This window comes from Marmota flaviventris, chromosome 17 (genome assembly GCF_047511675.1).
Source record: "Marmota flaviventris isolate mMarFla1 chromosome 17, mMarFla1.hap1, whole genome shotgun sequence".
In the NCBI taxonomy this organism is placed as follows: Eukaryota; Metazoa; Chordata; class Mammalia; order Rodentia; family Sciuridae; genus Marmota; species Marmota flaviventris.
In genome coordinates this window covers 62,403,889-62,420,199 of record NC_092514.1, presented here as the reverse complement: position 1 = coordinate 62,420,199, position 16,311 = coordinate 62,403,889, and the positions used below count along the sequence as shown (strand labels likewise).

The following is a 16,311-nucleotide window of genomic DNA, read 5'->3' as shown; positions in this document are numbered from 1 at the left end:
AGATCCTCTAAATGTATCTTATCTTAAGGCATATTTGAAAACCCTGATTTAGAAGAGTTCTTTCTCAACTATGAGTGACATCTCATGCTTCCATGACAAACTCCTTAGCTATCACCTAGCATTGCTTTTGTATTCAGACTCTGTTTTAGTCTGTCTAGCTTTGGTCTGCATTTCTAAATTAGGATGTGTCTTTCATCTGATTAACTCCCCTCTCTTCCCTAGTATTAAATATTGACTGATGATAATAACTTTGGCCTTGTGTGACTCCATTTTTCTGGCTAAATCCCTAAATCCCCTGGTTCTTAGGATATGTGGGTGGGGAGGAAATATTAATTATGAGTATTTAGCTACTCTATATTTTGCTGCCTAAATCCAGGAATCTATTAATGCTTTTGGAAAAATGGAAAATTGACACAGGCTTTGAAAATAGATGTAATAATCATCTGCCTTGGATTTATGCAACATCTTTTTTGAAGATGTTATAGCACTGTGATTTCAAGTTGTTTTTTAGCTTTGACAATACAAAGAGGCACATTTTCTTTTCCTTACTGTATTGTAGATCCTAGGACTGGAAAGGAAAAATGGCTAGTATCTTTTACTGCCTATATATAAAATGTCTGGAAATGTGTGTGTAGCTTCTGCTTGGTTGCAGTGAATTGCTTGGTAGTCAGGGGCTAAAATGTACTTGGTTTGGTAACAGGACAGAGGACAACTGTAGTACTCTTATCTTCAATCTTAGAAATCTTGTGGTTGTTATTAGCTAAAATTTAGCCTGAGGAAGCCATGGTGGCTTTGGCATAGAGCTGATATGCATTCTAAGATGAGCAGCCACTAAGCCACATTCCCAGCCCTTTTTATATTTCAGTTTTGGGGATCAAGAAATGCAATTTCCTAGCTGGATACAGTGATGCACACCTATAGTCCCAACTGCTTGTGGGAGCTGAGGCAGGAGGACTGCTGCAGACCAGCAGTTTTGAGACCAGTCTGGACAACATACTGAGACAGAAGGAAAGAAAGGAAGAAATGGGATTTCCTTGAGACCAATCATTTTAGAAGTAACTACTGTTATATCTTTGGCTCCTATTTTAATGTCTTAGGGTAAATTACTTTCCTGGTTTTAGCCTCATTTTGTGAAATGCAAATTAGTTACAAACTATAATAGAGGGCTGGCCTGAGAGTAAGTGCTTATAATCTCAGCAATTTAGGAAGCTGAAGCAGGAGGATTGCAAGTTTGCCAGCCTTGGCAACTTAGACCCTGACTCCAAAAAAAAGAAGAAAAAGAACAATAGCAGCAGCAGCTGGGGTGTAATTTAGTGGTGGCATGCCCAGGAGTTCAATCTCTAGTACAACAACAACAACAAAAAAAAAACTATAATAGGGGGACAGCAGTATATTTGAGTGCTGTTTTGTTACTTGATAGGTGGCTAACTTTTCATTGGTAGTTATGCTCTGATCAGCTTCCATGAGTGTGACTGTGGGGGGCAGCTATTGTAGTTTTTGAGTGCTGTTCTACTACTTGATAAGTGACTACCTTCTCAGGTGGTAAGTTATGCTCTTATCAGATTCCGTGAATGTGCTTATACCAGGTGTCAGTAAACTATGGCCTATGAGTCATATCTGATCCATAGCCTATTTTTATTTGGCCCTCAAACTAAGACTGGTTTTTTATTTTTAAAAGATTGTGAAAATCAAGAGAAGAAAAAGACAGGCCACAGACTGGGAGAAAATATTTGCAGAAGACATATCTGATAAAGGACTGTTATCTAAAACATATAAAGAGCTCTTGAAACTGAACAATAAGAAAACAAAACAACTCAGTTTTAAAAAATGATAAATAGAAAAAAAATGATAAATAGGGATTGGGTGTAGCTCAGTGGTAGAGCATGGGTTTATCATGGTAGAGCCCTAGGTTTAGTCCCCAGCACACACATACAAAAAGTCAAAAGACCTAAACAGACAGCCTCACCAAAGATGATATACAGATGGCAAGTAAGCATATGAAAATATGTTTAACATCATGTCATTAAGGAATTGCACGTTAAAACAAGATACCACCACACACCTTATACAACTGCCAAAATTCATACATCTTAGTGGTAGAGCACATGCTGAGTATGTGCAAGGACCTGGGTTCCATCCCCAGTGCTGGCAAAAAACAAACAAATCCTTTTTTATGTGGTTGCAGTAGTGCTTGCCTATGTTTCCAGTAACTTGGGCTGAGGCAGGAGGATCGCAAGTTTGAGGCCAACTTGGGCAACTTAGCGAGACTTTGTCTAAAAAATAAAAAGGGCTGGATATGTAGCTCAGTGGTTGAGTGCCTTTGGGTTCAAACTCTAGTACTGCAGACCAGCAAACAAAGAAAAAAAGAATAGCCAAAATCCAAAACCACCCATGCTGCAAAGATGTGAAGCAAAATGGTACAGCCACTTTGGAAGAAGTCTGGCAGTTTCTTACAGAATACAACATACTTTTATCATGTGATCCAACAGTCACACTGCTTAGTATTTACCCAAAGGAGTTGAAAAACCCTTCACATGGATGTTTATAGCACCTTTCTTCAGAATTGACAAAACGTAGAAGCAACCAAGATGTCATTCAGTAGGAATGGATGAGCAGACTGTAGTATATCTAAACAATGGAATATTAGTCAACACTAAAAAAGAAAAAGAGCTAAAAAATGGATGTAGTATCATGTGACTATTGTCCCAGCAACTCTGAAGCTGAGGCAGGACAATCACTTGAGTACAGGAATTAGAGATCAGCCTGGGCAATATAATGAGACCTCATCTCAAAAGAAGCTAAAAGAGATGTCAAGACATGAAGGACTCTTAAATGCCTATTACCAAATGAAAAGACAATCTGAAGATGCTCTATGGTATATGATTTCAACTATATGACATTCTAGAATCAGAAAGACTATGAAGATAGTAAAAAGATCAGTGGTTGCTTAAGAATTGGAGGGATTGGCTGGGGTCATGGCTCAGTGGCAGAGTGCTTGTCTAGCACATGTGAGGCACTGGGTTCGATCCTCAGCACCACATAAAAATAAATAAAGAAATAAAATAAATTGTGTCCATCTACACTAAAATTTTGTAAAAATATTTTTTTTTTTTTTTTTTTAAAGATAGAGTGAGAGAGGGAGGGAGGGAGGGAGAGAGAGAGAGAGAGAGAGAGAGAGAGAGAGAGAGAGAGAGAGAATTTTTAATATTTATTTTTTAGTTCTCGGCGGACACAACATCTTTGTTTGTATGTGGTGCTAAGGATCGAACCCGGGCCGCACACATGCCAGGCGAGCGCGCTACCGCTTGAGCCACATCCCCAGCCCATGTAAAAATATTTTTTAAGTTGTTTGATGGACCCTTATTTTTTATTTGCTTATTTATATGTGGTGCTGGGAATCGAGCGCAGTGCCTCACACATACATGGCAAACACTGTACTGTTGAGCTAGACGCCAGCCCCTACACTAAAAATTCTTAAAAAAAGAAAGAAAGAAAGTCCAAGCCTAGCCTCCACAATTTAGTGAGATTGCTGCCTCAGAATGGAAATTAAAGATTACCTCTAGATAGGGAATAGGGGTGGGAGGGAGAAGGAGAATAGCAAGGATGGTGGAAGGGGATGGTCATCATTATACAAAATACATGTCTGAAGATGTGAATTTGGTGTCAGCATATCTTATATACAAACAGAGATATGATAAATTGTGTTATAAAGGTGTATTAAGAATTGTAATGCAAAAAAAATCAATAAGAGAACTCATGTATAATCGCATAATTTGCTGTGAACATACTTTATATACAGAGTTATGAAAAATTGTGCTGTGAATGGATAATTATGAATGTAATGCATTCCACTATTTGTCATATATGAAATAAAAAAAGAAACACAATAGGTATATCTGTTAAAATGAAAGTTATTAATTCAGTGAATATTTTTAGTAAGTTCTTAATAGACTTTCTATATGCCTGATGATAAAATAAGAATTAATAGAAAATAAAATGTTGATATTTGCTAAGTTTAATTAAAAAAAAGAATGAAAATTAAAAAGGGCTGGGAATGTAGTTCAGTGGTTAAACATCTTACTCTGGGTTTAGTCCTTAGTAATGGGAAAAAAGAAAGAAGCTTATGGAATAGATTGGTAAGAATACAAAGTTTCAATAATGGGAGGAAAAAAAAACAGGGAGGCAGCCACTCTAACCTTACCTGGGCTGTGAAACCTCCTGGTATCACATAATAAAGAAGGAATCTGTAGCTGGATAATCTCAGTGGCTTGGGAGACTGAGAGGAGGATCACAAGTTCAAGGCCAACCTTAGCAATTTAGACCCTGAGCAATTTAGTGATACTCAGTCTCAAAAAGAAAAAGGGGCCAGTTGCGGTGTTGTACCCCTAAATCCCAGTGGTTTGGGAGGCTGAGATAGGAGGATCGTGAGTACAAAGCCAGCCTCAGCAACAGCAAGGCCCTTAACTCAGTGAGACCCTGCCTCTAATAAAAATACAAAAAATAGGGCTGGGGATGTGGCTCAGTGGTTGAGTGCCCCTGAGTTCAATCCCTGGTACCAAAAAAAAAAAAAAAAAAAAAAAGGAAGGAATCTGTGCCTTCTCATTTTAGTAAAATTTACAAGTAAAAGTAACTTCTGACAAAAATGGTCCAGAGGTGTGTGTGTGTACATAATATATATACATATGCATATGTGTGTGCACATAATTATTTATATAATTAGGTATTTAATAGGTAAGAAATTGTGTCTTGAAGAGGAAAAGTGACTTGCTTAATTTGAGGCCAGCTTGGGTAACTTAATGAGACTGTGTCTCAAAATAGAAAGGGCTGGGGGGCTGGGGATATAGCTCAGTTGGTAGAGTGCTTGCCTCGCATGCACAAGGCCCTGGGTTCAATCCTCAGCACCACAAAAAAAAAAAAAAAAAAAAAAAAAAAAAAAAAAGACTGGGGTACAGTTCAGGAAAAGTAGGGAGTGGGAAGGGGAAAGTGACTTGTTTAATTAGATTGGTCTCAGAAGTAGGACTAGAGTTTAGATCTGCCAACTTGTACTTATTTTCCCCATAACCTCTGGTTTTCAGACATCTTCTTAGGATGTATATGAACTCCATTTGAGGTGAAATTTTGTATGCAAGCTCATTAAGAGCTACTGTGGCTATAGTGGGAGGAGGAAGGGGAGGCAAAGGCCCTGAGGAGAGGTAATGCTTGAACTGAGTCTGAAGTGAGCAGATTTTAGTCAGAAGAAAGGCACTTAAAGCAGAATGTGAAAGGATGGTGATTTGTGAGAAAGCATACGGAGGTTTAGATTATTACTTGAGATGATGTGATAGGAGATGAAGCCAGAGAGGCTGAGGGTTTGGATTTTTCTCTTGTGGGGAGTTGTTAAAGTATTTCAACAACTGGAGCAACCTGTTCAGTTTGTATTAGAAAGGTCACTCTTACAGTGTGGAAGTGGATTAGGGGTTGGGACTCCACAAAAGACTATTGTTATTAAAAATTGAGGTTCTGGGGGCTCCAATTGTAGCTTAGTAGTAGAGTGCTTGCTTAGCATGTGTGAGGCCTCGGGTTTGGTCCTCAGCACCACATAAAAATAAATTAAATAGAGATATTGTGTCTATAACTAAAAAAAAATTTAAAAATTATAACTAAAAAAAATCTGAGGGTCTGGACTAAAGCAGTGAGGATGAAGAGTGGACATGATTTAGAAAGTAAATTTTTTTAAAAAAATTTGTTTATTTAATTGTAGTTGGACACAACACCCCAATTTTATTTTTATGTGGTGCTGAGGATCGAACCCAGGGCCCCGCACATGCTAGGCGAGCCCTCCATTGCTGAGCCACAACCCCAGTCCTAGAAAGTAAAATGTTTTTTAAAAATATTTCTTTTTAGTTATAGATGGACACAATGCCTTTATTTAATTTATTTTTTTATGTGGTGTTGAGGATTGAAGCCATTGCCACACACAAGCTAGGCAAGCACTCTACCACCATGCTACAACCCCAGCCCAGAGAGTAAAATCGTAAAGAGTTTGGTGACAGAAAGAGGAAGGAGATTTGAGAGATTTGGGAGCTAGATTGATGGTTTTATTTAAGAAATAATTATGTTTGTGAAAGAGCTCAGTTTTGGACAAGTTTAATAATATTTTCTTTACAAAAGTAATATGTTCAGCTGGGTGTAATGCATACCTATAATCCCAGGGTCTCAGAGGTTGAGGCAAGAGATTCATAAGTTAAGCCCAGACTGGGCAATTTAAAGAGGCCTTAAACAACTTAGAGACCCAGCCTCAAAATAAAAAATAAGCCAGTGTGTTGGCACACACCTGTTCCCAGCAGCTCAAAAGGCTGAGGCAGGAGGATTGCAAGTTCAAAGAAAGCCTGAGCCAAAAGCAAGGTGCTAAGCAACTCAGTGGGATCCTGTCTCTAAATAAAATACAAAATAGGGCTGGAAATGTGGCTCAATGGTTGAGTCCCTTGGAATTCAATCCCTGACCCCCCAAAAATAAATAAATAAAAATGAGAAATGAAAAGGGCTGGGGACACAGCTCAGTGATAGAGCACCCCTGAGTTCAGTCCCTAGAACTGGAATGGGGGGGAGATATATTTAAAAATTTAGAAACTGTGGATAAGGAAAAAGGAATAGCCACTCATAATCCAATCTCCCCCCTTATCAGGGATTGAACTCGGGCACTCAGCCACTGAGCCACATTTTGTATTTAATTATTTAGAGGCAGGGTCTCACTGAGTTGTTTAACACCTTGCCATTGCTGAGTCTGGCTTTGAACTCGAAATCCTTCTGCTTCAGCCTCCTGAGCTGCTGAGATTGCAGGTGTGCACAACTGCACCCAGCTTATAATCCAGTCTTCATAATGGTTTTATGTATATCTCCTCCTTCTTCTTTCCCTTCTACTTAAAAAAAAAAAAAGAGGCTGTGCATACTATACATACTGATTTCTAATCTGCTTTTTTTTTTCATTACTATATTGTGAATGGTATGAATGGCTTCTCATGTCCTTAAATGTTTAATAGTGTCATTTTGGGGGGTATTGAGTAATAGTATTTTCAGAACTGTTATTGTAATGTGATTGTGGAGCTGGGTACAATGGCACAAACATGTAATCCCAACAACTCTAGAGTCTTGAGAAAGGATTGCAAATTCAAATTCAAGGCCAATCTGGGCATCTTAGTAGGATTCTGTCTCAAAATAAAAAGGCCTGGAAATGAATTCTGTACATGAGTGAGTCCCTGGATTCAATCCCTATTACCTCTCCCCCCAAAAAAGTTTCTATAAAATTAGGAAATACTAATAAAAGTAAAAAATGCCAAACTATGGTTAACTTTTGTTAAGATTGTGTTTTATATTTACTGTAGGAAAATTAGAAAATACAAGAAAACCAAGAATTATTGCATGATAATAATCTTCAGTAGTATATCATTGTACAGTATGTACTTGCAGAAATTTTCTGTGTATACCTTTTTTCCTCCTAAAGTATATATTGTTTATTGAGCTTTTACTATATATACTAAGCACTGTACTAACAATCTTTTTAAAAGTGTGACCTCATAGCTAAGGAGGCTGAGGCAGGAGAATCACAAGTTCAAAGCCAGCCTCAGCAAGACTCTGTCTCAAAACAAAAAATAAAAATAAAAAGGGCTGGGGATATGGTTTACTGGTTAAGTGTGCATAGGTTCAATCCCTAGTATCCCTCCAAAAAGTAATAAATAAAAGTTTGATCTCACTAGGAATGTAGCTAAGAGGTAGATAGCACTTGCCTAATGATGTGTGAGGCCTTGGGTTCAATCTCTAGCACCACAACGAAAAAAAAAAAAAAAAAAAGAAAAAAGTGGCACCTCATTTAATTCCCAAAACTACCTGTGTGACAGGTTCTATTGTTATTCCTGTTTTATAGAAGAGAAAACTGGAGTAACACTATTGTTTTGTAATATTTTTATGATTGTGTCAAAATGTTTACTGCTGAGACAGATAGTTCTACATCTTTAAGAGCTTAACTGGTACTCCATTGTATAGTTATATTTTCATTGTTCCTTTTTGTTGAACTTTTATATTATTTTCAGTTATATGCTGTTATAAATAATTTATTGCAATTAGTAGCCTTGTGCATTTTTCCCCCCCTCAAAACTAATTCCTGGGGCTGGGGTTGTGGCTCAGTGGTAGAGCACTTGCCTAGCACGTGCAAGGTGCTGGGTTCCATCCTCAGCACCACATAAAAATAAATAAATAAAATAAAGGTAATGTGTCCAATTACAACTTAAAAAAAAAGTTTAAAAAAATAAATAAATAAAAGTTAGGCTGGGTGCCATGGCATACACCTATAATCCCAGCAGCTTGGGAGGCTGAGGCTGGAGGATTGGGAGTTCAAAGACAGCCTCAGCAACTTAGCAAAGCACTTAGCAACTCAGTGAGATCCTGTCTCTAAATTAAAAAAAAAAAAAAAAAGGATGGGGCTGGGGTTGTGGCTCAGTGGTAGCGTGCTTGCCTAGCTCTGAGAGGCACTGGATTTTATCATCAGCACCACATATAAATAAATAAACAAAATAAAGATATTGTGTCCATCTACAACTAAAAAGGGGGGTGGCTGGGAATGTGGTTCAGTGGTTAAGTGAGTTTTTTGGATTGGGTTCAATCCAAAAAAAAAAGAACAATAAAAAAACCAAAAATTACCTAAATAAATTTAAAAAATAAGAAGTTACACTAATAGTGAACCTGTTTTAAAAAAAATACAATTGGGCTGGGATCATCGCTCAGTGGTAGAGCGCTTGCCTAGCATGTGTGAGGCACTGGGTTCGATTCTCAGCACTGCATATAAATAAATGAATAAAATTAAGGTTCATCAACATTTAAAAAATATTTTATAAAAGCACAATAATAATAATTATTATTATTTTGTACTGGGGGGTTGAACTCAGGGGCATTTAACCACTGAACCACATTTCCAGCCCATTTTTTGTTTTGTTTTTTTGTTTTCTGTTTTCAGGGGGGCGAGTACTGTGGGGATTGAACTCAGGAGCACTCAACCACTGAGCTGCGTCCCCAGCCCTATTTTGTATTGTATTTAGAGTCAAGGTCTCACCGAACTGCTTAGCACCTTGACATTCCTGAAGCTGGCTTTGAACTCATCCTCCTGCCTCAGCCTCTTGAGCTGCTGGGATTCAGGTGTGCACCATTGCACCTGGTCTGTTTTGTTTTGTTTTGGTTGAAAGCTAACACTTAGGAGGTATTTACATTCTCGGAGAAGGTTGTTAATGCAGCTGAACCATTATTAATCATTTTAGTGGCCTGTAACATTCATAGAGGTATGTGTAGTCTCACCTCTAATATGGGTTTGTAACTTGGTGAGTGCAGTTCATCTAAACTGCTTTTTAAGTCATATTCTCAAGCAGGAGCTACATGATGGGTAGACAAATAATTTATTTTTCCATATTTTTATTGGTGCAAAATAAAATTTCTTTGCTCTCGGGCTGGGGATGTGGCTCAAGCGGTAGCGCGGGTGGAAGGAACAGTTGTGCCCTCTCCCTTAGATGCTTGTGCTGAGAGCTGGGTACTTCAGGTGAGTTGAGTGTTTGATTGGAAACTGAATCTGGCCATGCTCTTTCTTGAACCCCATTTCCTCCACATCTTTGACCCTGTGAGGGGTTGCCCACCAGTGAGTTCTCCTTATGCTAGTAGAATCTCAGTGCATCTGAATTCTGGTGGCATCTTAAGATCCCTGAGGCAGTCACAGCAAAACTCAGCATTGCCCTGCATACTTAGAAAATAGTGACTGGATTGGACCCTCCCTCCACCCCACCTCTTAGGTCTCCCCATCTGTCCTGGCTAGGCAGGATGGCAGTGGCTGGTAGTGATTGTACTCCTTGTTTGGGGTCTAGCAGGCTGATGTCCAGCTCTGTCCTGTGTTGGCCTTTAGACATTGTGAGTACTGACTTATGTCTGCATCTCAGCTTTCTTTCCAATAAACTGGGGATAGTAACGCCTACCTACTATAGGCTTGCTGAGAAGATAAAATGAGATGCACTAAGAGCAGTGTCAAGTACACACACTTCATTATTATTACTACTTTTACTGAGATGAGCTCTTTGGGGTTGAGCTGTGATCTCCAAACCTCCCGTTCTCTAGGTAGAAAGGGAGGAAGGGGAAACATGTGGCATTAAAGGTATTTTGGGTTGAGTCCAAGGGCAGGGCAGCATGAGCTCACATGCCCATGGCCCTCCCCTGGGCCTGCCCCCCCCAGCCCTCAAACCCAGTTCCTCTTTGCATCTCTGGGCCTACCATCTACTGCCCCTGGAAGAGGGAAGACCCTTGGAGGAAGCTGGGGCTCATGGATGGGCAGAGGGTTTCCATGATGGGTTGAAAGGGATCTTCAATGGCAGGAAACTGCAGACCTGAATGTTATTCTTTTCTGCTCCATTTTCCTGCAAACTGACTTTCTGGGAATTAAGTCTGTTTCCTTCTTTTGTTCTTACATGGACAGTGGGGGGCTTCCCCCTAGAGTCCCCCCCCACCCCTACCCCAGGGGCTTCTGGAACTTGTGAGAAAGGCTGGCAACCAAATAAAAGCCACTTTGAGCCCTAAATCCAAGATTCATGATTCTGGGGCTCTGCTTAAGTCACCTGCTCCCCTCCCACCCGTCCCTTCCACACTGCTTTATTTCTCCAAGAATTCCTGCCGTGTTCGTGATCAGTGTTGACATTTAAGGAGCAGGAAAGAAGCCATGGGGGAGTCAGCTTCAGTTGTCACAGATGAATGTATGAGTGAACCTCCCCAAAGTCCCTAAAATCCCATCCCAGGGGGGATCCCAACTCCTGGGCGGAAGGGTGGGACTATACACTGTGATTTATGGGCTCTTTTCTCGATGGCCACTCCTGGTACACAGCTGCTGCCTCCCAGTGTTCTTCAGTGACCTGGAGACCTCCCTATGCCCAGGGGCTAATGGGTAAGTGGGGGGCTCATCCAATGGTTATGATGGCTGGTTTCCCCACCTCCCATGAGTTAGGATTCAGAAGTCAGACGGTGATTAGAAAGATCAGGTCTTTACTGCAAAATCACTCAAATATCACACAGCCGCAGTTCCTTCAATACATTGCAAAATCTCAGGGCCAGAGCCCTACTTTCTAGAAAGTTTATTGCATAAAATAACATTTTAAGAATAGTGTGGGCACTGCTGAGGTTCACCTCGGCTTTCCACTGGAGGCGGAGGGTAAGAGTCAACTCATCCAACAGCATTAGCAGCTTTTTTGGTACTGGAGGAGAGGGCAGCTCTAATGCACATAATCCCAGGGGTGAGGAGGCCCCATCAATCAGGGCCTCACTCCTGCTGCCTCCCAGGGCACCATATGGAATATACACCCAGGACCAAGGCCCACACCAGGCCAGACTCCTGCCCACTCAGGGACCTGGGGCAGTTGATAGCTCTGATCAGGCGGTGTTTACAGGGGAGAGTTAATGCTGGCTATGGGAGGTGGGTGGGGAAGGGATATGGTCACACTTCCTGGCTCAAGAAGCTTTGGTGTTCTGGGCACAGGTGTGCACCACCTTCCACAATGGGGACACAGGAGCTATGTGGCAGCCTCCACTGCCTGCCTACTGTCTCCTTTGTTCTATTGCACAATTCATCCAACCCTGTGGGGCTGGGTGGGTGACTCAGCAGCTCCATCACTCCAGGGAGGATGGGGGAAGGCTCACCTCTTGACAGTGACAGGTACATCTCCACCTGAGGCCTCTGACTCCAAGCTGAGGGCAGGTGAGACAGTGAGAGGAGCCTGCTGGGTCCAGGAGAGGAGGAGAAGGCCGCAGAGACCACCCACCCTCCCCAAACTTCAAGGACCTAGACATGCCTAGAGGGGAACTCCAGGCTCCCATCCAGCCCCCAGGACCCCTTCAAAAACCGATTCTACTCCAAGGAAATTCTCCAAGTCCTGGCAGACCCTTGCTGGGCAAGTCCAGGGCAGCTTTGTGAATTCATGGCTTTGTAAGACTGAGGCTGCAGAAGCACCCACAGGATAGCTTCTCTGCATGTCCCTGCACAGTTCAGCAGCGGAAGGACAGGGTCACTTCTCCACAGGGTAGGGCTCGGCAGTCACGGCAGTCATCTGAGGCAGCCCCTGCCCTTGGTCACTGCTCTCTCTGGGGTCCAGCCTACTCAGGAGTCAGTCAGGCAGGGGTGTGACCTCAAGAGTCAGTCTGAGGCAGGTCCTGCCCATCTTTGTGGGAGTAAGGTGGGTGGGGGGAGGAGAATGGGCAAGATGAGGTCCTTCCCCCAACCGAGGAAGGCTCAAAGTGCTGACAGTGCTGGTTTTGAGTCATTTCCCCTTCTGCACAATGACTCCAGACTAGAGAAGAGCGAGGGGGCTCTGACTCTTAGAAAGGGAGGACTTTCCAGGTGAGAAGCGAGGGGATAGGAAGTCAAGATGAGATGGGAGAGAAAGGAGGTAGTCATCAGGATGACTACTCGTCCTGCTGGAAGCAGTTTGGCACGTGGCACTGGAGTTGTCAGCAGCAAGTGCCAGCAAGGACGAAGGAAAGGCACCTGTCCGCTGACAGGCCTGACTGCCTGCCTTCGGGCCAGGCCTAAGTGTGCACATCCACCAGGGTGAGAAGGCCCGGGTTTCTTGGGTGACTTGTGCAGGGTCAAGAATAAAAAAATATTTTCTGTTGCAATATGAAGGGAAAAAAACCCACCTTAAAAAACTAGACCTTTTAATCAGGAATGTGGAATTGAAAATGTCCCCCAAGTCTCATTTCCACAGCGTTTGAACAGCCCTAATGGAGGTGTGACAGTGAGGTGAGCCCAGCCTGATGAAAGGCCCCATTGAGCCTTGAGCAGAGGACATCTGGTGGTGTCCTTGCTCCTGAGACAGAGGGAGGTGGGAGGCCATGGGATGTCATTGGGCTTCCTGGCTTTCTCTGGGAGGCCCATGCTCTCTAGTCACACCTGAGGGTCTTCCTGAAAAGGGGAGACATTGTGACACACCAAGAGGAGCCTGGGGTGATGGCAAACCCGGCTGGGACGGCTTGGGGTGGGTGAGGAGATTGGCCTAGGTTAGAGTGTTCTGTTCCTGGTATTTGCGCCGGCGGGCACAGCGGGGGCAGCCCTTCTTCACCACAGCCTGGCAGCTGTGGTGGAAGACGGTCTTGCACTCAGCACACCTGGGGAGAGAGCAGCGTGCACAGTTTGTGCCAGTTGACTAGAGGCCATCCTGGGGTCGGGGCTGGCCAGGGCTCTGGTCAGATCCCATAGTGAGGCTGTGTTCTTCTTGGCAGCCCCTACCTGCCTGCTTTAGATGATGAGATCACAGCCATGCCGGGCATGGAGATTCTCCATCCACTTCATTTCTCACAAGTGCTGCCTGAGTGTCCCTAAATGATTTCTTACCTATCTTTAAAAACATAGTTTCAAAAACAGCTCCAGGCCCATGCAGGGTTGAACCCTGGCGGGTGTACTCACTGGAAGTGGAGGAATGTGCTCCCTGGGGCAGCTTTTTATTCCCCATGTCTGGGTGAATTTTTCAATTCAGAGGCTTCTGATATTGAGCAATGACTGGGGATAAGAACAATCGCTACAGTGGCAGAAGCTGTGGCAAGCACCACCCATAGGTGCCCATTCTGTGCCAGGGGTTTAGGGCCAGGGCCATAGCTTGTTCAGTCCCTCCTCAGCTTGTTTGCAGACTGAGGTGGGGGTCCCTCTCAGTACCGGCAGCCACCTCTTCTCCAGGGTGATGGATGCTCAGTACAGGAGGGAGCCATGGGAGCCCCAGGCAGGGGCTGCTCCAGACAACTTTGCCAGCCAGGCTCTGGCACAGAGTGGATGTTCACTGTTCCTGAGTGGCAAAGCTAGGGCTACTCCCTATAGTGCTGTGCAGAGCTGTGGGTGTCGTGCATACCTGATTGTGGTGTCAAACTCAAAGGGGAAGATGATGTCATGGTGGTGGCAGATCTGGCAGATAAAGCCCCGCTGCGTGCACAGGTCACAGTGGTAGACATGCTGGGAGGCGAACTCGATCAGGGCCTTGAGGAACCCTTCATACACCCCATCTGCAATCTGTAGGGATAAGCACAAGCCTGGCCTCAGGCAGCTGCATTGTGGCACCAGACTCCCCGCTGAGAGGAACTGCCTCCAGCTCCTCTATTAGCAAGGAGACTTCCCCAATTTGGGCTGTCACGGGGAGTTACTGGATTTACAGATGAGATCCAAATCTACTCCATTCTCTTGAGCAAAGCAGCGTCCTACACTTTCAACCCAGGATTCTAGAGTCTGCTGCCTGCCAGGGAACCAGGGGAGTCTGTCACTGCCCAGGATGTACTGGGGCAGCAGGGAGGCCCATTCTGAGATGTGAAAAAGTTGAACACTGCTATCTGGTCTCAATATTCGGAAACACCCCTCTTCCATCTCTTTTTCTGATTTCTCCAGGAATGAGGCCTCTCTATAGAGATTTGGGGAGAGTTGGACACATTTACCTGCTGGAGGTCAGCAACACTGAACTTGTGGGGAGATTCCAAGAGATAATTCCTGTGGTTGAGCCTGCAAAGAAAACACAAGAGCTTCCTCAGAAGGGCTTTGGAGGCTGGGCCACCCTGCATTGTCTGTTTTCCTTCCCTCAGCACTGCTAACCAACCATAACCCTTCTGCCTCGCCAGGCAGGGCTAAGAGCACAAGTCAGCTGGACCAGACTTGCCCTGGCCTCCCAGGTAAACTAACCAGCTGGTGGGTCCTTGGGCAAGTTGCTTAATCTCTGAACCTCAGGTATCTTCCTCTAAGAAGTGGAATTGTTTTTGATGATTAAATAATCTATTTAGAGCATTCGGTACAGTGCCCGGCAGGTAGTGAGCACATAACTAATACTGATGAGGGTGGAGCTGGGGCTGTGGCTCAGTGGTACAGCACTTGCCTAGCATGTGTGAGGCACTGGGTTCAATTCTCAGCTCTGCATATAAATAAATGAACAAAACAAAGGCCTATCAGCGTCTAAATTTTTTTTTTTTTTAAATAATAATGAGGATGAGGATGATGAAAACTGACAGCCAGTACCAGGAACTGGCTGAGATTTTACCCTCAGTCACTCATCTGTCCTTGCAACAATGCTCTGAGGCTGAGCCTGTTGCAACTCCCACTTTGAGAAAATGGGCAAATGTGGAGAGTTTAAATAATTTGCCTGGGGTCACACAGTAAGAGTCAGAGCAGGAGCTTGCATGCAGGTATCTGGTTCTAGAGCCAGCATCCTTCTCCACTCCACTGAAACTCTACCACCATTACATATCAGGGACCCTGCTGAGGACAGAAATGCAGAAGATACAGCTGCTGCCCTCTGGCAGCCCCTGGTCTAGCTGAAGAAAAGACATTCCAGTATCTGGTTTCAGTGCTACATGAAAGGAACTCAGATGTGTTCTAAGCACAGCAGATCCCGTTTCAGAGGGGAATGGAGTGGAGGACAAGGGCTGCCGCCAGCCCTGTTTTGGTTCCCACTACACCAACAGCCGAGACTCCGGGTCACATCCTGAGGGATGGAGAGGAAGTGCCTGCAGAAAATCCCTGGCACAGAACCCTATCCAGCCTTGCTCATGTGCCTGTGCAGGTCCTGGGGTGGGGGGTGGATACTCCAAGTCAGAGGAAGCTTGGGAACCTGCACAGGATGCCCTGGACATCTGGAACAGATGGTGTCTGGCATCAGGAATGGGGGCTTGGCCATACCCCATCCAATGGCCTTAGTGTGGTTCAGGGGGAGCCCAGTGTGGGATGGTCCCACAAACAGCCAGGCAGGCCACACTGTGCCATGTGGGGTGAGGACACTGCCAACTTGCCTCTCAGTTTACCATGCTGGTTTCCTTAGTAAACTTCCAGCTTTCTGGGAACAGGAAGCTGCCATTTATCACCGGGAAAACATGGTGGGAGATAGGCACACAGGCTGGCTCCAAGCTGGCAGGAAGGGTGGGGCTGAGTTGGATGGAGAGGTCCCTGTCTTCTACCTCTGTCTACAGTCCTGGCAGCCAGTCAGGCCTATAGCCTGATCTGAGAGTCACTGTGCCCTGGGCCTGTCACACTCTCAGTGGGGCTCTATAACTGATGCTCTGTCAAGGCCAGAAGGAAAGCAGTACCACTCATGCTGTCCTCCAGGAGAGAAACACCTGGGCACTGGAGAAAACCCTGGGCTACTCTGGGCCTCAGTTTCTCACCCATACAATGGAAAGACCCCTCTTAGTCCTCTGGTGTGAGGCTGATTGTCTGGAGAAGGGACCGGAGAGAATTTCAGGGGTCTCTGGGAGACAGTGGAAGTTGGAGAAGGTTGCTTTTTAACTCCTGTAACTTAC

The 16,311-nt window shown here is 44.1% G+C and overlaps 1 protein-coding gene across 1 annotated transcript in view; it reads right to left on the bottom strand.

Annotated features, from left to right (window-relative positions):
- Positions 1-11,023: 11,023 nt before the first annotated feature.
- LOC114108463 (pleckstrin homology domain-containing family M member 1) overlaps positions 11,024-16,311 on the bottom strand; it is a 45,481-nt gene continuing 40,193 nt past the window's right edge. The window contains exons 10-12 of the mRNA XM_071603939.1: positions 14,464-14,527; positions 13,890-14,047; positions 11,024-13,155 (exon numbers count right to left, since the gene is read on the bottom strand). Coding sequence (XP_071460040.1) covers positions 13,044-13,155; positions 13,890-14,047; positions 14,464-14,527 — 334 coding nt within the window. The 3' untranslated portion in view covers positions 11,024-13,043. The remainder of the gene's footprint in view (positions 13,156-13,889; positions 14,048-14,463; positions 14,528-16,311) is intronic.